The 19,494-nt window shown below is 48.6% G+C and overlaps 1 protein-coding gene and 2 long non-coding RNA genes across 8 annotated transcripts in view; 2 read left to right on the top strand and 1 right to left on the bottom strand.

Moving 5' to 3' along the window:
* Positions 1-756: 756 nt before the first annotated feature.
* LOC146892609 (uncharacterized) lies at positions 757-1,533 on the top strand. Its single transcript, XR_015004104.2, has 2 exons — positions 757-1,096; positions 1,327-1,533. It is a non-coding gene; the product is annotated as an uncharacterized LOC146892609 (long non-coding RNA).
* Position 1,534: 1 nt separating this feature from the next.
* On the bottom strand, positions 1,535-9,125 carry LOC125416772 (uncharacterized). The gene is made up of 3 exons (XR_015739110.1): positions 8,283-9,125; positions 2,185-2,261; positions 1,535-1,906 (listed from the first exon to the last, which is right to left on the bottom strand). It is a non-coding gene; the product is annotated as an uncharacterized LOC125416772 (long non-coding RNA).
* Positions 9,126-10,113: 988 nt separating this feature from the next.
* Positions 10,114-19,494, top strand: part of Meis2 (Meis homeobox 2) — a 207,583-nt gene continuing 198,202 nt past the window's right edge. For 2 of the 6 annotated variants that reach the window (XM_085696490.2, XM_085696494.2), the window contains exons 1-6: positions 10,114-10,254; positions 13,156-13,388; positions 14,944-15,085; positions 15,787-15,837; positions 16,907-16,957; positions 17,712-17,861. In XM_085696490.2, coding sequence (XP_085552616.1) covers positions 10,186-10,254; positions 13,156-13,388; positions 14,944-15,085; positions 15,787-15,837; positions 16,907-16,957; positions 17,712-17,861 — 696 coding nt within the window. In that variant the 5' untranslated portion in view covers positions 10,114-10,185. Of the gene's footprint in view, positions 10,255-10,651; positions 11,734-12,057; positions 12,331-13,155; positions 13,389-14,943; positions 15,086-15,786; positions 15,838-16,906; positions 16,958-17,711; positions 17,862-19,494 lie in introns of those variants that run through there. The other 4 variants (XM_085696495.2, XM_085696492.2, XM_085696496.2 and 1 more) reach the window with 4 other exon arrangements.

A 19,494-nucleotide genomic window follows, 5' to 3' on the forward strand; every position in this document is an offset into this window, starting at 1 on the left:
GAATTTCCAGGTTTGTGTGGACAGCTGGTGTCAAGAAATGTCTGCGAAAGTCAACTGCTTTAGGAGAGTCTGGAAAAGGGAGTTGATCACCTTGAACACACAAAGATGAAGAGCTGTAAACTTACACCAAATCAGCCTTCATTTAGTAATTTGCCTCTTGTTTCCCAGAATTGAGAAAGGCTAGGATAACATAAATAGGAGACAGAGAGAGAGAGAGAGAGAGAGAGAGAGAGAGAGAGAGAGAGAGAATATGAATCAGAGAATCCAAGAATCCCTGGCCCTTGGGTTTTTGTTGTTGCTTTGTTTACACGAAGTTAACGCGGAGGAGCTGAGAGATCCACGGTGACGATGCAAGAGATAATTTTAATTTCGAAAAATAAAAGTAACACACGCACACTCTCTCTCCTTAGGGTCGGGCAGTCCTACTGGAAGACTAAGAAATGAAAGCATTTGCAGGGTGGGCAAGGGAGAGGCCCAGCAACAGCGAGGAGCGTTGTCGGTAACCAGAGGGGCTCTGGTGAATTTCAGGTTCGGATTAGTGACAACTCAGAAGTCTCGCTGGCGGGTGGGGGAGGGAAGTTTGCCAAGGTCTCTGAACTCGGCGGAGAGAGAGCAGCCTCCCGAGGCTCCGGGCGGAGCTGGGCGTACCCGACGCCCCTGTCCTGGCCTAGCCAGCAACTTGGTCTCACTCCCCACCCCTAGCCAGACTTTGTCAGCGATCATAAAATGGGAATTGATCATTCGAGCCACCATTGATTAGGGAAGAATGCTTACTGCAGCAGCGGGGGAAAGGTTAAGAGGAAATTGACCTTCTCCGTAGGTGACATAAAGTCATTAGGTAAATGAGATATTCACACTGGAGTTTTAAAAGGTCATGCTCAATTTTTATTTGCAGCCTGAAAAGTCAAACTGAAGCTCCGGCTTAGGGCAGGGACTTCCACTCCAGGGGACCCGGGCACCGACCAGAATGAAGTCCCGCTGCGCCGGCCAGAGGCGAAAGTGGGGTGTGGAATGCAATCTGGAAGAATTTGGCTGGACTCGGGTCCTCGCGACCCCAGCTTTGGACTTGCGGCCTGACTCGAGCGCATCCCTGAGTGTGAGTGCTGGCGTGTCCTTCCAGTTCTGCGAGGCGCGCCCGCAGCCCGGGATTCCCACGGCCGGAGCACGCAAAGGGGTGTCCGGCCAAAACCCACCCTTCAGCAGCATAAACACTTCCTCTTCCCGCGCCCACTGTGTCTCGCACACAGTGAAAGTGTTTTGTTGTTGTTGTTTTAAAGAAGAGAGTGAGAGAGATATTTATGCACATATTTATCCTTCTAATTACAGGAATTAATCCTCTTATGACTAAAAGGTAACGTGGAAGGAAGGACGTCCTTTTGATGTGGAAAAGCACCATTTGTGACTCACATTCAGACTGATTAAGGAATAATTGTTGCTAAACGCTTTGCAAGAGGAAAGTGTTTAATTGAGGGGCATTCGTAATTTTACGGCTTAGTGCAAAATTAAACGTAATTAAAAACTCAGAAATTCCAACTGATTTTCCAATTATTTTTATTGTCTGAGCTAATTGTTACACAAGGGTATCACTTCTCCCCAAAGGCATTGAGATGGGGGGGGGGGGGAATAAGGCAATCATACCTTGTCCAAATATTCTCCAACTGGCGACTTCAGCGTTCAGAAAGACCCTTCCTGGGTTGCATCTTACCTCCCCAACCCCCGCCCGGGTTCGGATCCCGGGAGGCACCCCGCCCTCCCCTCCGCAATTAAGCCTGGCAGTCACTCTCCCCCTCGCTCTAGTTCCGCCAACACCTTGGGATGTGGGAAAGTGGTGGCGGTTCTCTTCTGCAGATCATTACAGCAAACCTGGAAGCATCTCGAGAAGGCCGATGAATTTCTTCAAGTAACACTTGTCATACACAGCCCAGAGATTTAAAAAAAAAAAAAAACAACGAGTAAACACGGCTCTCTGGGGGCGATCTCTCCACGCCCTTGCCGGGAGGGGGGGTGGGGAGGAGATTAACGTACAAACACTGACTCCAAGATGTTTATACACGCGCGCACGACGACCAACAGATGCAAGCAGTAAACTTTCTTTTGCCTCGCACTTTGTTTATTTACTTACTTAATTATTTATTCGAGGCAAGAATGAGTATAGGGACGCTCAGATTTTTTTTTTTTTTTTACCTTTTTTAATGCTGGGATTGACGGCACCGAGCCAAACCATCTTTGTATGTGTAGCTTCTTTGAATGTCCAAACAGACCTATTTAAAAGCATTAAAAGGATAATGAAAATGTTTTAGGCTTACTAAAACAACGTCACATCCTTACCTCCCAGACTTCGCTGGAATCCTGGTGGGGGCGGGGAGGGGGGTTGAGAGGATGAAAAGCCTAAGATTAAGCAGAATGTGAATTTATAAATTTCAATTAGTCTAGACTAATTGTACAGCCGCGATGGAATGTTTGCGTTTCAATAAGAGAGTTCAATTTCTCTGGGATTTTTAGGATAGAGATAATCGAATTCACCCTATCTGCTTTTCTAATGTCCCACCCCATAAAATAAATGAGTGCCTCTGATCTGACGTGCTACGTGAAAATGGGTAGAATTAAAACTGTCAGTTCTGCTTGCAACCTGTGTCTTTCGCGGGAGTTCAAAAGCTTTTAAAGGTAAAACGTGCAGATCACTTATGTGTGTGTGATTTCCTCTCCTACCATCGCAGCTTTTAAGTAAAAAAAGAAAGAAAAGGTATTTTTACTCCTACATTCATTTTCCTGGAAGACTTCAATCTTTCAGGTATTTTGATGGTAGGCCCTGATGCCCAGGCTTGGTGGAGTCTGGGTTCACCTGAGGGTGGTCAAGAAGGTAAGGTGGAATCTGTTTTAACCAGTTGTCCTTCCCAAGTGTCGTGTTTTGTAGCTAGACTATGATGTTCGCATTGCTCCAACATTGTCTTGGAGAAAAGGTTATGCTAGGCATAGTTGGGCAAAAAGGAGAAAGTGCCTCTTCCAAAGTTAGAAATGGTGCAAAAAGAAGTGTAATTCGTCCTGGGAATTTGAGAAAAAGAAGCAGTGCCCACTTTAGGCAAAGATCGCAGAATCCTTTGAAGAAACTGACAGGGATTTTCCAGAGATGGGGTGGGAGTGAGGGGAATCCTAGGGTGGGCATTTTATGCAAATGAACAAATTTGAAATGTAGTACAAATCCGGTAGTGTAAAAGTGACAGTTCTGACAGTATTGACAACATAAATATATGTTTGAACACCGCACTTTCAGACACTTAACCGATGAAGCAATAAAAAAAATTCGACAACAATATTTCAAATAATCGACATTGATGTTTTGATACATCATTTTTATCCTCTGAATCGATCTCTCACACTCGAGCTGGTCAATTTTAAGTAAAAATGGGCAGCAATTATTTGCACGTTGACTAATGATGACCTTATAACAATCTTCAATTAATTACAAGCAACTGCGCCTTCCCTCAGCACTGGGGAGTGGGAGGAATTCTTCACCCTCCCTGCTCTTTGCTATTCTATTTTGGCAGTTTTTATAGAGACCGATCCAGAGTTGAGACTCTGGTTCAGAAAACTTAGAAGGACAAAGTTTCTAACACCTGTAGTAGCCACCTTCTAGGTATGTTAGGGCATGTGGCCTCACTTCTACTTCAGAGCAATAACTGGCTCTTAGGAAACACATTTATAAATGGCCTTCAGTCTCAGGTGTCCGGCGTTTAGAGGAGTAAGTGGAAGATTTGCTTAAAGCAAGGATTGAAGGTTTCTCTCTGGCTGAGTGGGAGGAAGAAAAGGATGAGAGGGAGAAGGAGGGAAACAGAAAGGAGGGAGAGATGGGAAGGGAGGAGGGAAAGAAATAGAGAATATGAATACGCATAGCAGCCCTGTGATGAGACGCCTGGCAGGTTTGACTGCCTATCTTGGTCTCTGCCTCTTCTAACCTCTGTTAACACCCCGGAGTGTTTATAGGTTACCGAAAGATGCCTGCGATTCGGGTTTAGCACCACTGGCTTTCTGGCGCGGGTGTGTGTTGACTGTGGGTTTTCTAGGGGGCTTTCCTACTCCTGCTTTTGACACTTCTCTCCAAATTGTGCATGTGTTTGGTGGGGATGTTGGGGATAAATATGGTTAACTGGTTATCTGGAGGAAGAGAAAATAGGCAGGCGCCATGTATGTAGACTGCAAACTGAGACAGTGCCTTGGAAAGCTAGATCTTGGGGTGCTGAGAGCACGTGTTTTACCGAATTCCCATTCCTTTGGCAAAGACTTGGTACCTTACCTACTGTCCTGTCCCTGAGATGCCCCTTCCCACTCACACCGGGTGCCCAGCCTTCAGACCTCAATCTTAGCCCCGACTGTGCTAGCGGGAAAGTCCAGTGTTTTGTTTCTTTCCAGCAAACTTCCCAATTGTAGTTTTAAGCCCCTTCAAAACACCGCCCGCGGAGACCGTGGGACTTGTCAACACGTTTAACACCGCTGAAGTGCTCATCAAAGAGAGTGGATGGACGTGAGCCACGCTGGCTCAGGACTGGAAAGCCCGCAAGATCTGGGTGGCAGGACTGCCATCTAGTTGCAAGGGCTAAGGTGCTGGCCGGTACAGGGTTCGCTGTCTGCCCTGGAAACTGTAATAAAGAATAGAAAGGGGACAGAAGGGGCAAAGAAGGAACTGGAAATAGGGTACAGAGAGCAGAAGAGACTAGAGATAGTGGAAGAGGAGAGGGGAAGGACGCGGGAAGGAGAAACTGACAGCACCGTCGTGCTCGGCGCGTTTGGAGCCCCGCCAGATAGCGCTAGAGGGCTACTTATTGAAACTCGTTCTTCCCGCGACACAGGGAAATAGCTAAAACTGGAAGAAATAAGACAGGGAAAAAGCAAAATGCAGCAATTCTACTCCACCCATCAAAAAAAAAAAAAAAAACAACTGTAGATTGCTTTAATAGTATTATTTCCAGGGAGAGAAGTCTATAATAGAACACCAAGGGGTAAAATAGCAAAAAATAAATAAATAAAAATAAATACAAAACAAAGGCAAAAAACAATAAGTGGTGGTGGTGGTGATGGGGAGAGGGGGACCCCAACGAGCCCCCTCTCTCTGTAGACGTCATTTAAAAAGAACACAAAGCAAGGTAACAGGTAAGGAAGTGAGTAGAATTCTTTCTAACTTTTCTGTTACACTGCTGGGGAGGTCAAAAACAGTTCACAAGGATGAGGGACGGTTTAAGGAGAAGAGACATTTTAAAAGTAGTAAGTGGCTCCAAGGGGCAGAGTGGGGACAAACACGTTATTAGAAACATGAAATGAACTATGTATAAAAAATTCCAACTGTCAGCCAGCAACAGGACCAAGGCAGGAGACAGCTCTGTGCCTTTGTCCCAATAAGACTAGGCTCAGGGCGGTTTCTGTAGGGCCACAGAATCCTTGGAGAACAATTTACAAACACCCTGGGAAGCCTGGAGAAAGGAGAGGGACTTCAAAAAGTATCCTCCTTTAGAATCCATAGGAAAGCAGTGCGGAGGGAAAGGGGACAAGTGGGAACAGAGGTGGGGTACAGACAGAGAATATGGATGGTGCGTTTTGAGGATTTTTTTTTTTTGCTTGCTAGGTTCAGTAATCCAAGGAAATAAATATCCTTCATAACGATACTTTACTTTTATAGATCAACTTCGTTTTGTCAAAAAAATCCTGGCGTTTCCCATGTTTAACCTCCTATTTTAACCCTGAACTCTTCTTTGACCCAATGAAATCCTCTTAAGTCAAAGGAATAGGTCATCTTTCTTCACACTGAGGAACAGAACCTCCCCAAATCAAACACAATCTCGGGTTTTTTTTTTTCTTACATAAAAGTCTCCTTAATACAAAATATTCCAAATCAAAACATTAACTGAAGTTACAAACAAGATTAAGGCTGGATTTACTTGCTCGTGTAGTAAAGCATCAATTGTTCTAACTGTTGTAAAGAAGACAAAAGGGATTTAAATCTGGCGATTTTAATACACAGATTAGCACTTCAGGACCTCACAGTTCTGAGGAATTTGGAGTTATCTGTGCAGAGGATCTGGAAAGTGTGGGGAGGGTATATAAAAAGAACAGCCACAAATACCACCTCAAGAAGCCTGAGCAAGTTCAGCTAGAACATAGTTCCAGTTTAGAAGGGCTGCTTCAAATGAACTCCCCTCCCGAAAGCCAATGCCATTGGGCTACAGAACTAGGGGGCTTACATTATTCTTTTAAATCCTTAATGTTACCTATAGTAACATTCCACAAGGGATCAAAAGAAGAAAAGGAGAAATAGAAAGGAGAGCTTTTCAGAAGTCTAGGGGATGCTTCAATAAGAAAGGAGTGATTAAAAACAGACTCTTAAATTTGAGAGGCCCAATTCTCCTTCTCATTCACCCCCCCCCCTTCGGCACCCCCCCTTCACCTCCTTTTTAATTCAATGTTCCCACCCCCCACTCCAGAGCTAAGTAGCTGATTTGGGATTGTGAAGAAATAGGTTTTACCAACCATATTTGTTCTGGCGCACTTGTAAAATGCGATTTGTAGAGAGTCTTTAGCCTTCTGATTGTCTTTGAATTGTTTTTACTGAAACAGATCTTTTGCAGTTAATGAGTCCCCACACAGCTGGACAGCTCCTCACGGACACTGAGAACTCTAACCCCAAAATGACCCCAATTTGACACCGCAAGATGAAATTTTACCGCCTGTTAAAACCATTTCCAGCCTGGCAGGAGGAGCTGACTGTTGACTGAGGTGTGCAATGCGCCTGTGACCCCCATCTCTTGTTTGTCTCTGGGGCAGCCCCACCTATTTCCCTTCACCTCAAATGTGGGAGAGTAAATTAATCCACGACCAGAGTGTGGAGTGCCGAGCTCTGAAAACAAGGCGTCCACACAGACGGAAAAGAGAAAGTGTGGACACCTCGCTTCTGTGGGATGGCTTCTATCAGACAGGGAAATCAAGGATGGAAAACAGGTAATCAATCCATAACTAGAAGACCCCTTTGCAGTTGTATTATTAATAAAATACCCACAAGTCCTTGATAATCGTAGTCCTTTGAAGTCATCACAGTAACCAGGAGAGATACACTGAATCAACTCCAGTTTCATCTCCCATGTGGTGTAGTGTAGCGGTGGATTTTAAAACTAACATTTAAACTAATAGTTTCACCAATAGCATGCATATGAGCAACAAATCCCTTTTTAGTTGCTAGGAAACAGCACCTCCTTTTAGATAAAGTGTATTTCAGAGCCATACAGCTGTTCTTCAGTAGTGTGCTATTTCCAACCACCCCACACTTCTTAACTAAAAATCTCGTTAAAAATATTTTTTTAAAAAAAATACTTTAAAATACCCTTCCTTTCTGCCCCCTACATTTAACCAGATTGTCCTCCTGTTTCCTTTAATATATTCGACAAATTACATAAGAAGTTGCCTGGTGAAAGAGGAAGAGAGGGGTTCGGGTTAAAGACCCTCTGCACTCCCGTCGTAGGAAGCGGTTTATGATTTTCTTTTATAAAACCCCAAATCACCACTAGCTAATCAAGCCATTATTTCTTCAACGATTGTTTTAAAATACAGAAATGGTCAATTTGTCTGAATTTTTACTCAGGTAGAAACCTTATTACTGCTATTTTTAACGCTAGTGAAGTTTTGCTAAATAAAGGTCACCGGGATGCTAAATCGCTTTATTATATCAATGGGGCAAGGAATGAGTAGTGGTGTTAAAAAAAAAACAAAGAAGAAGAAGAAGAAGAAGAAGAAGAAGAAGAAGAAGAAGAAGAAGAAGAAGAAGAAGAAGAAGAAGAAGAAGAAGAAGAAGAAGAAGAAGAAGAAGAAGAAGAAGAAGAAGAAAAGAAAAAAGGGTTAGGCATGCTTAGACTAAAAGACAGAGGTTTCTCACGAACTTGTTCTTCGCAAAAGCGTTTATCTCTGGAGTCCTTTTGAAAAAGAAACTTTTTACCTAACCCGGACTTTAAAAATAGCAACAATCTTACTGGCGATAATAAATAGTCAATGTTGAAATTTAGAACAATTAGAAGAGTCAAAATTGAGTGTAAACTATTCCAGCCGCCTTGGACCGACAACTTGGACCCATCATCATCCACAACTCCGCGAGGCAGAAAACAGTGGTTAGTCAGGCCAGAAATTCTCCCAAATTCTGTCTCTGTCTCTCTCTCTCTACCCCTAGGCGGCTAAACTGAGGAGGTTTAATTACCGCCCACCCCTTGAAATAAAAATGTGGAGACAACTTTTCCTTTTCTTTCACTCACCTTTTCTTATGTGTCGACGAGTAACAGCGACAAATGAAGTGGATATTTGTAATCTTGGAGTTCTTCTAGGGAGAAAAAAACGGGGGGGGGGGGGGAGGGGAAAGGACCCTGTGGTCCTTCAGGTTTCAGAAAGGTCGGACGTCTTAGGCTTGAAGCCAGGGAGGAACCGAGACGGAAAGCCTAGGCTTGAGTCTGCTCCCAGAGTCCGCCGTCCCTGCTTTGGCCACCGGAGTCAACCCCGCGCGGGCCGAGGCCCCTCTCCCGGCGCGCTCTCCGCGCCTCTGCCAGCCCCTCCACACAGTCTTTATATGTGAGGGCCGATTTCCCGCAGACATCATTGTTATGATGGCTCATTTAATCAAACTGTTTAATTGCTCTGGTAATCACTATCATCATCACAGGTGCTCAATCATTCATCATTTTTGGAGGGCTTTATTGACCTCCGGAGCTCATTCCCCAGTCCTAGGAAAACGAGGCCAAATTTCCTCAGACTCTGCAAGGAGTCTAGGCAAGCGGTGGTCTTAGCTAGTTTGGGATGCTCAGAAGCTCACGAAGAAACCAAGATGCAAAGGGGGTCAAAAAGAACGTTTCTCTCTCTCTCTCTCTCTCTCTCTCTCTCTCTCTCTCTGTCTCTGTCTCTCTCTCTCTCTCTGTCTCTGTGTGTGTGTTTCTCTGTGTCTCTCCTCTCTCTGTCTCTCTCTCTCACACACACACACACACGCGCACACACACGCACGCACACACACACACACACCACTTTACTCTTCCTAACCACTCCCATCCACCCCCGCCCCCACGAGAAAGTCCAGTCAAAGCCATCCGATTAGGAGGCGCTGCTTTCTACCACACAGAATGGGTTCAGAGTTGGGAAGGGAGGCCGCGGTTGAACAGCAGCAGTCCCTGGGCCTCGGGCCGGGAACCCTGGACGAGGGTGAGAAGTTGGGGAGAGGGCGCGCTCCCAGAGCCTGGCAGGGTCGCTCAGCCAGCTGCCGGGTGGCGGCAGGGTGAGCCCGGCTCGGCGCGCCGGGTGACCAAAGCTCCGCCCCCAGCTCTCGGCTCTGCCTGATTGACGTGCAGCCTCCGGGAAGCAGCGGCGTAGAGGTAAAGCCAGCTGGAACTCCGACCAGGAATTGAGCGGGACCCCGGCCAGAACAAGTTTCTACCAAAAATCTTGTCGGGTATTTACCTTTCTAACCCCACTCGCCTCCTTTTCCTTTTGGGAAAAGTTCGATAGGAGTCAGTCCCATCGTCCCCGCCCAGCGAAATCCGCCCGGTGTAATTAACTCGGCCTTTAGCCCTCGTTACAACCGAGCTGCCGCTGCGCCCAGGGCAACCACAACAAAGCTGGGCAGCGAGCGCCAGCCACTCCTCGCGAGTATCTTCTATTCCAGTTGCTCTTTAATCGCTCTCCTTCGGTGCTTCCCAGAGCCAAGATTCACTTTGTAGGCGCACACCGGTCGCGCGCTTTCGCGCTCGTGTATACACACATACTCACACGCACACCCCGCTTGGCTACCTCGGTAAACAACAAACACCAAACAACTCGCTCCCTGCTAACTCCTACCCCGCTAATCTCTCATCCTACTTCCTCCTTCCAGATTTCGCCCAGGACCCCAAGACTCTCCGAGGTGGTCTACTGTCTGCAGCTCGCCGCGGGACTACGCTCAGAGTTAAGCTGCTCCCATCTTGTACTAGAAAAAAGAAATGAATATTGACAACAAGGGCTCTGCATCTGCTCTAGGAAAAAAGTGCTACTTAACAACAACAACAACAAATTTAGCCCCGCGGTGGTACTGTCGGCTGAGCTTGCTGCTTTAGGTTGTTAGCTGGAGACTTCGGGACCTAGGAATCCGCGGGCAGAGGAAGGGGCCGCGGAATTAAAACGAACAAAAGCGAGAGCGCCATGCCAAACATCCCCAACACGACCCAGTTAGGCAGGAGCCAAGAGGAGTGGTGGGGAAATAAACTAGAAGTAAGTTTAAGATAAAAATATCTAAGGTTGTACCGTACTTTCCCTGTGGCTTTCTGCAGTTTTCCTGTCTGTGCTCTCCCTGTCCTCTTCCTCCCTCCTCTCCAATCACGCGTGTTGCGTGTTCTCTCTCTCTCTCTCTTCTCTCTCTCTCTCTCTCTCTCTCTCTCTCTCTCTCTCTCTCTCTCTCTCTCTTTCTCCCTCCCTCTCTCCCTCCCCTCCCACTCTCCCTCCCTTTCCCCCTCCCTTATCCCCCCCTCCCTCCCCTCTTCCTCCCCCCCCCCCTCTCCCGAGCCGAGTCGTCCCCCTGGAGAAGCAGGCTTGCTGATTTGCTCCGGTCCTCTCGGCTCCAGCCTCCCCTCCCCCCCAGTCCCCCCCCCTCTCCAGCCGTCCGACCGCACTCGCTGCATATCAGAGGCTCCGCGCTGCGCGCTCCTCCTCGCTCCAGCTCCCCACTCCCGGGATGTGTCTCCGCTGCACGACGGGCTATGGCCACCACGACTTCCGGGTTCCGTCATTTCGTTCTCCCGCCGCCGACCCGCGCCGCCAAACTGAGGCTCTACTATAAGCCGGGCTGCAGCCAACCTGCCAACACCTACTGACACTCACTCATCTCCCAGAGAGAAAGAGAGAGAGAGAGAGAAAGAGAGCGCGCGCGAGAGAGAGCGCGAGAGAGCGAGCGCGAGTGAGAGCGAGCGAGAAAGAGAGAGAGGGAGAGACAAAATACCTACCAGAGAGGGGGGAAGGAAGTCCAATTTTTGCAAACTATTCATTTTTTTCTTGATTTTTCTCCTTGCTTTCTTTGAACAATACTTTAAAGAGAGAGGATCATATTAGAGCTATTTTAGGGGCAAGGCTAAAAGAGGGGGGAGGGGGGAGGAAAAATTCAAGAAAAAGAAACCCCTCGCGGAGTTTTACTGGAAGAAAAAAAAAACAAGTCTGAAAGATTGCTCCTCTTCATCATCATCAACCATCATTCATTCACTACCTTGACATTCCGGGCTTTGATTGACAGCTGGAGTGGCAAAAAGCCATGAAACTCGACAGTTCGGTTACATGTGGGCTGCTGACTGGCCGCTCATAACCTTCAGTTCGGGGGTTTGACAATTTTTTTTCTTCTTCTTTTTCTTTTTCTTTTTTTTCAACTGAGAGGAAGAGAAGAGAAAAAGGGATAAAGGAGGACCGAAGAGGAGGAGGAGGGGAGGGGGAGGAGGAGGTAGAGGAGGAGGAGGAGGAAGATCAGGAGAAGGAAGAAGAGGAAAAAAAGAGAAAAAGAAGAAATCTCATTGAAAAAAAAAATCTTCGTTTTCTTGACTGAGCTTCCCCCACCCCCCAAAAAATAACATTGGAAAATTGGGAGAAGTCTCCTTGGTTTGGAAAAAAAAAGACTCTTCAGCCTAGCTCACTTTCTTATCCGGACTGGGATTTTAAATATACGACACATCCAGGAGTTTATTGGAGCGCAGACTGATGGCGCAAAGGGTAGGTTTAAATCTCCAACACTTACCTAGATATAAATCCTCTCCTACAGGGCCCTGCCCCATGCCTCCTCTCCCTTCAAGCTGGCTGCTGCTCTTGCTTGATGATGGCGGCCAGTATTTTAAAAAATAGTAGCAAAATTATTCATCGGCTTCTTTCCCCCCCCCCCCGTGCTCCGGCGTGTGTGAGAGTGTGTGTGCGTGCGTGTGTGCGTGTCTGGGCGCGCGTGTCCCAGCGCTGTGCGAGCGGGCGGGCGGCGAGTGCGTGTGAGTGGTGTGTGTGTGTGTGTGTGTGTGTGCGCGCGCGCGCGCGCGCGTATGTGTGTGTGTGTGTGTGTGTGTACGTGTGTGCAATTGTTACACGCTTTCGCCTCGCTCCAGCTTTTACCCCGGCAGCGCGATTCCCCGGGTTCTCCTGCCGCCGCTGCTGCGCCTCTTTCGCCGCTGCTCGCGCGGCTCCGGGCGGGCGCGGGCTGCTTTGGAGCCGCCGCCGCCGCCGGGGCCGCCGCTGGGGCCGTGCTGCCTAGACTAGCCTGGGCTGCTTGTTTTGTCTCTGAAATTGACAAGGACGCAGGGAATCCGCTGCTAAATAATGTTTCTGGTAACTTTCATGTTATTCCTCCCCACCCTCTGCTCCCAGCCCCCGGGGAGGCACTGGTCCTAGTCTTCCCTGGTCCTTGGCGTTCTCGGCCTGATTATTAGCGTTTTCCTTCTCTTTATTTTGTTTCATTTCGCCCTTTGATTTATTGGATCTCCTAGAGGAGGCGAAGGGGGGCTAGGGGTGGGATCCGGGGCTTCCTCCTCTAGCTAACTCCACTTCTCCCTTGGTTGGCTCGCTGGGGTTCTGCAGCCGCCGGCCTGAGCGGGGTCTCCCTGCGCCCGCCCCCGGCTTCCCCGGCCTGATCTCCCTTCTCTGAATGCTGCTCTTGGCTGAGACTTTTTCAGTTTAAAATTTACAGACTTCTCCCAACTTTCAACTCTGTTGTTTCTGCTGGTTTGGTTTGTAGTGTGTTCAACTTGTGTCTGGTACTTTTCTTCTCTCTGATTTTGTTTTTATTTTTGTTTCTCTCTCTCTCTCTCTCTCTCTCTCTCTCTCTCTCTCTCTCTCTCTCTCTCCTCCCTCCCTCCCTCTCTTTCTCCCTCCCTCCCTCTCTCCGTCCTACTCCCTCTCCCCCCCTGCTCTCTATCCGATTCCCACTCCCCACTCCTCTGTTCTCGCTCGCTCTCTCTCTCTCTCTTCTCTTCTCTTCTCTTCTCTTCTCTTCTCTTCTCTTCTCTTCTCTTCTCTTCTCTTCTCTTCTCTTCTCTTCTCTTCTCTTCTCTTCTCTTCTCTGCTCCGGGTTTCTTTGCTTTCCTGTCTCTGCCCTCCTGGGTTTTCTCTCACCCTCTCTGCCACCCCACCCCCCCCCTTGTCGGGCTCTGACAGTACGATGAGCTGCCCCATTACGGCGGGATGGACGGAGTAGGGGTTCCCGCTTCCATGTACGGAGACCCTCACGCGCCGCGCCCGATCCCCCCGGTTCACCACCTTAACCACGGGCCGCCGCTCCACGCCACGCAGCATTACGGCGCTCACGCCCCGCACCCCAATGTCATGCCAGCCAGCATGGGATCTGCTGTCAACGATGCCTTGAAAAGAGACAAGGACGCGATCTACGGGTAAACCGACCCCCGGACCCAGCTTACTGTGTGTGAGTGTGCGTGAGTGCGTGTGTTTATCTCCGGTGGTGGTGGCTGTGGGGTGGACAGGGCGGCTAAGTGGGTCTTAATGCTGCATGGGAGAACTGCTTGTAGTAGAGAAAGACCGGGGAGGGAGCCTGCTTTCCGGCTCCTTGAGTCACAGACGAGAAAAATAGAACCTCCTCTACTCCCTTGGTTCGGCCTCTCCAGACCCCAGAGTCCTGGTTGAGTACTTAGTCCTCAAATCTTGCTGGCCGGGCCTTCTCCCCAAGGACAAGATTCCTGGCCAAAAGACGCACTGTTGGTTGTCTCAGGCTGCCTTACAGAGGCCTTCACTAAGAGGAAAGTTTGCTGCAGAAACTTCCAGTTTCCTTTTTCTTTTCTCTTTTCTCTCTCTCTCTCTCTTTCTTTTTTCTCGCCTCTCCTCCCCTTTCTGTTTCCTACTGAGGGCCTGGGAGTCACTAAACGCAGCTTGAGCTGGAATCAGGGCAGCTTCTGTCGGCCAGGAAGTCCTAATCACCCACTTCTTAATTCTCTGTAAATAAAGGGGGCAGACCTTGAAGTGCAGCCGGGTGGAAGAGACTGCCGCTTGCACACAGCCGTTCTTAGGGGGAATCAGGGAAATGGCTGGAAATTATTTTATATTCGGAAAGCTCGGAGAGGGGTGGGCGAGTAGGGTCCAAGCGTGTACTACTCGGGTTCTTCTGGCTGAGGGAATGTGGGGAAGGCGGCGGGATGCCGAGGGGAGGGGACAGTGGGTAAACAGCAACTGAGCCTAAAGCCTGAGGCCTCAAGCATCCCGAGGTGTAGCTAAGCCTCCCGAAGGAACACAAAGGGCGTAAGCGCCCGGCGTGCACACTTACAAGTTTCGAAATGCGGTTTATTTATTCTTGTGCGCTGCAACGCTGGGAGAAATGTGGTCTTTGGAAAGAAGCTGTTTCGAGTTGAACATTCTTATTATTTTGGCCCTATCACCGGAGCTTCACTACCAGCAAAGTGAACAAGTTTATGAAGCAAACGGTGGAGAGATTAGAGCACTTTTTTTTTAAAATGGGGAAAATGTCATTCTGGTGTGTACGTTGGTGAAGCCCTCGGCCTCGTCTGAAATGCCCGTTAGCTCAATTCAGATTGTGGGGGGAAAAATTCAAATAGTGTTCGGTGTCCTGGAGGTCAGGGTAGGGTGGCAGGCACCTCTGGAGAGTGTAGTGGGATCTGAACTAACCCCGAGCTCTGTATTGCATGGGCTTTTGATCATTTCATTACACCCTAAGTGAGTGTATGTTTACTTGGTGGGCTAAAGTGGCCGGGGGCTTCTCGGGGCTGATCTGAAAAGACCTATGCTTCAAGGGAAAAGGCCAGGCTGTTTCCTTTCTGTTTGTGGCCCAGGCTCGGCTGATTGAGGGTGTAGTGTGTTGCGTGCCTGTTGTATTAAAGAAAGAATGCAAACCCTCCAAACTTGTTGATTACAGTTCTTGCTCCTTCCCCTCTGCACCCCGTCTCCGTGCGTGTGTCTCTGCGTGGCGCTGCCCGTTAGGCACCCGTTGTTTCCTCTGTTAGCACTGGTCTTTGAGAAGTGCGAGCTGGCGACCTGCACTCCCCGGGAACCCGGAGTGGCCGGCGGAGACGTCTGTTCCTCCGACTCCTTCAACGAGGACATCGCGGTCTTCGCCAAGCAGGTCCAAGCTTCTTGACCCACTCACCCCCACCCCCCAGCAGGCCTTCACCCTCCCTCCCCTTTCCTCCGAGCTTGACTTGAAAGCGGAGGAAAAGGCAGGACACCCGATCTGCTCCTCTGGCCCAGTCCGCACTCCGCGCCTCCTCCCCATCCCTTAGCCTGGAGGCGAATTGGAAACGGAGATAAATATGGGTGTTTGTTTTTCCCCCCAGTCAGGAATACAGGGGCTCGACCCTCGAATTAAAGTTGACCTGCTCCTAATCTAGGGCTTGGCCTTTTCCCCGCCTGCAGCTACTTGAACAAGAATTGGGGAGAGGGGTTGGGAGGGACCTGGGAGTGCCCGGGAGCAAAGGAAGCTAGGAGCCCGGAGAGAGGTCTACACAGGCGTGGAGATGCGGGAGGTGGGGGGGAGACCCAGTCCCTGGCTCGGCTGCAGAAGCGGGTTCTGAGAATCCGCGAACCGCCTTGCCTTCCCCGCTACAACTGGAGTAGGGCACGGCTCTCCCTACCGAGTCAGGCCTTGCTGTTTCTCCACCGACCCCACTCGCTTAAGACACCGGTCTGCTTCTCGGATTTTACCAAAGCCCCTGCCCTCTCTTCTGCCCCAGCAGTACCCGCTGCCTCAATCCAGATCAGTGCCGATAGTGTTTTCTCTTTTTACTTGGGCTGAAGATTCATGCTGACTTTCCCTACTTCCTATAGGTTCGTGCTGAAAAGCCTCTTTTTTCCTCAAACCCAGAGCTGGATAATTTGGTAAGGCTCTCTGTTTCTTGCTTGTCCCCAGCCTCGGCCCCATCCCAAGCTCAGAGTTACACTCATTTCCCCTGGAGCTCCATGGAGTTGCTGCAGAGCCCTCCAAGGGAAGCACACGGGAAGGAACCCATTTAGAGCTCCTGAGGGGCTAGGGGCGAGCCAGGGGCAGTACAGTCCTCAGGGGGATGAGAAACCCACCGAGGCAGCAGCGGGCGCCGCGGCGCCAAGCCGGCGATTGGGGATGCTTCCCAGGTCTCGGCCTCGGGAGTAAGCCGCAAGAAGGGAGCTATTTCCTCTACGGGGCCGGCGAAGGCGGCCGAGCCTCAGGCTGCAGCCCCGAAGGAAATAACTGCTGGGCGGCCGAGGGCGGGCTGAGTGTGGGTTGGGGGGTGAAGGGCTAGCCCGCGCAGGCCACTTTTAGGTGCGATTCTTTTGCTAATTTGCAGGATTTCAATATTAAAAGTACTTAAATCCTCTTTCAAAGGCCCTGCCTCCCCATTCATCTGGAGTATTTCCTTCTTCTGAGAGGAGGCTTGCTCCGGGTTTGCTGTTCTAAAAGGCCTTTCTGTCCAAAGAAATGCCCCCCCCTCCGTCTTCTCTTCTCTTCTCTTCTCTTCTCTTCTCTTCTCTTCTCTTCTCTTCTCTTCTCTTCTCTTCCCTCTTATTATCTTGTTTTATTCTATTATCTCTCCCTCCTCCTCCTTTTCCAATTTGACCTGCGGTGGAGGGTAGGAGGAGACAGAAAAGACTGGGATGGAATAAGAAGACCTGGTGGGAGAAAGGCAGCCCTTACCAACAGCACACTGTGAGCCTGGGGGGGGGGGGGAGAAATGAATACTAAGGCTACCCCTTATACTAGTTCCCACCTCTGTGGTCAATGAGGCAGAGATGATCAGTAATCATTTGGTTTTCCTATTTCTTGATGTGTGGGTTTTGCCCGGCCACCTGCTGGTTTCTTTTTCCTCTGCCCAATTCCCTCAACATACCCCACACACACACACACACAGACACACACACACATTTGCACATCCCAGAACCCTCACTCCATTCTCTTAAATTTCCCTTTCAGATGATACAAGCAATACAAGTACTAAGGTTTCATCTTCTGGAGTTGGAAAAGGTAAGCAGGAAACAGCAGTCCCCATTTTGATGACCCCCGCATTCTTTCAGCCAGATGACTGGGATGTTACATGCCTCCCGGATGAAAGATTACTCATCTGGAGATGTTGCTCACGTTCCTATGTTCCTCCTTTATAGACTTCTCAATCCAGGGCCTCGGAGGATGTGGGAATCAGGGTAGCCATGCCTTTTAAAGCCCCCCACCCCCAGGCATTCAGGATTATTTGAAGTACAGCAGGAACCACTTGTGTTGCTGTGCACAATGTCTGCTTGTGTCTCTATTAGCTCCACTTACCCTAGGCCCAGAGTTCCCGAACTGGGTGCAAGCAGAAGGAATAGCCCTCTTTGGGGTGTCTGTGCACTAAGTCGATCAATCATTCCCCCCAGGAAACATACACAACACCTTGCTTTTGAAATCACAAGTGCCCCCAGTTCTAGGGTTTACATGTTTCCGGGTTATTATCCAGTCATATTTTTGTCTCTGCTCTCCTCATCTGAACCCAGTTCTTTGCAGTCCAGTTTCTTTCTTTATAGTAACTTGTTGCTCAGGGGAGTCTCTGGCGAATGCTATCTTGCCACAATTGCTCTATTGTCTCCTTGCCTTCAGCTCTTACACCCCTTAATTAGAGTTTGTTCGAAAGGCTAACACTGTTGCTCTTTACAAATGTAACCCTGCAACCCAATATTCTTCCTCTTTAAAAATGAAACATATAAAGACAATCTGGGCTGAACCTCCGCCATGACCCTCCTCCTAGGTCCACGAACTGTGTGATAACTTCTGCCACCGGTACATCAGTTGCTTGAAGGGGAAAATGCCCATTGACCTCGTGATTGACGAGAGAGATGGAAGCTCCAAGTCAGACCATGAAGAACTTTCAGGCTCCTCCACAAATCTTGCCGACCACGTAAGTGTGTAGAGCTGGTGGCGTTCTCTGAAGGCCACTGGGCAAAGCATGTCTCTAAAACCTTGTGGTATTGAGCTCACTTGTTTTGGTTTCTAATGGTGTGGTTGCTTTTGGAGTTTGCCTTCCCTGTCTCACTACCAGTGTCGTGGCCTTTATTTTGATTTCCTCTTTCTTGGACCTGCCCTTATTTATGTTGAGAGTCAGAGAACCAAGGAGATGGTAGAATTGATTTGTGCTTTCAACGTGCGAAGTTTCCTGGACCTGGGGCATGGGTGTTAGCAAATGCTCTTTTTGATAGGATGGTTTCTGTCTTTCCTGGTTTCTTTCTGTGTGTAATCAAGGCATCAGAGATAGCTAGAGACAAGGTAGTTAGCAGGAGAGGAAGGAATGGAGCAGGCACATGGGGTGGGGGGGGATAAGAGCAAGAAGAGAACTGGGAAATGGGGGCCTATATCCCTCCCAGAGAAGATAATCCTGAGAATTCCTGGCAATTTTGCAGTATATTAACAATAAAAAGGAGTAATGAACACATTACAATTCTGAGGACTTTTAGCTCACAGAAACTTATTGTCAGAATATGGACTTATTGCCAAGTGCCTGAAGCATCTCTATAATAAAGGACAGCAACCTTGATGAACCAATTTTTAACACTGTATTACAGAAAGCTGAAGGGAATTAAGATTGAGTAACCATAGGTTAGTGATTGCACTTTAACACTTCAACAGTTGGTGACTTAGAAGATGCCCGTGGATGTTAAGCCAGGAAAGGAGATTTCTATTCTCTCTGTTTTTAATCCTATTTTGGAACTCGTCGAGTGAATCTGATGGAGGGAAGAAAAAGCATATGTAGTGATGCCCAAAATCTGAAGAAGAAGAAGCAAGGAGAAGGATTGCAGCTGGCAGGGCTGGTAGGGAAGGCAAGAGTGCCGAGGTTAAAGAGTAGGTGTGAATAGCAGTATAATTTTGGGAACTCGAGCAGGGAGGTGGAGGACAGAGTGTCTATACATTTGAACTCACAACCTGAACAATACAGGCAGTGGTCTGGATAGCTTCATAGCTGAAATATTAACACCACATAGGGGTTAAACAGGCATTGAGGTTTGAAGGCAGTTTGCACTCCCCACCCCCAAATTCCTGAGTATGAAGGGGGGGGGGTGAATTGAACTACCTGAGGAATAATAGCTTTTCTGTGAGTTCTCCTCTCCCTCTACCAAAAGTTTTTGAAAAGAAGCAGCCATTGATTTGAAAAGTTAACCTTTGCTCTACGTGAGGCAACAGTCTACAAGTTTCCAGTAATGAAAGAAAACCATAGCGTAGGATGGATGTCCAGTTCTGATACAGAATCAATGCTGGCCCCTGCCCTTGTCCTTACCTTTACCTGTTTCCAAGGTGCTGGGGAAAGTGGTCCGGGGTTTTGTACCTTGCACGTGTTAAGTGAAATCATAAAGGTCTAGCAGCTGTTGGAAGTTCCTTCGCTTCTCTGTGTCTCTGCAGTGTGTGTTCTTGCGGCTCAAGAGGAGTGTTCACGTCACAAATACTTACTTATTTTTGCTCTTTACTTATTTTCATCACCTTTCTGTTTCTGACTTTGTATGCATTTGTATTATGGGGGTGGGGACAGAGAGGGCTGTATC

This window comes from Myodes glareolus, chromosome 10 (genome assembly GCF_982192425.1).
Source record: "Myodes glareolus chromosome 10, mMyoGla1.1, whole genome shotgun sequence".
Classification (NCBI taxonomy): Eukaryota; Metazoa; Chordata; class Mammalia; order Rodentia; family Cricetidae; genus Myodes; species Myodes glareolus.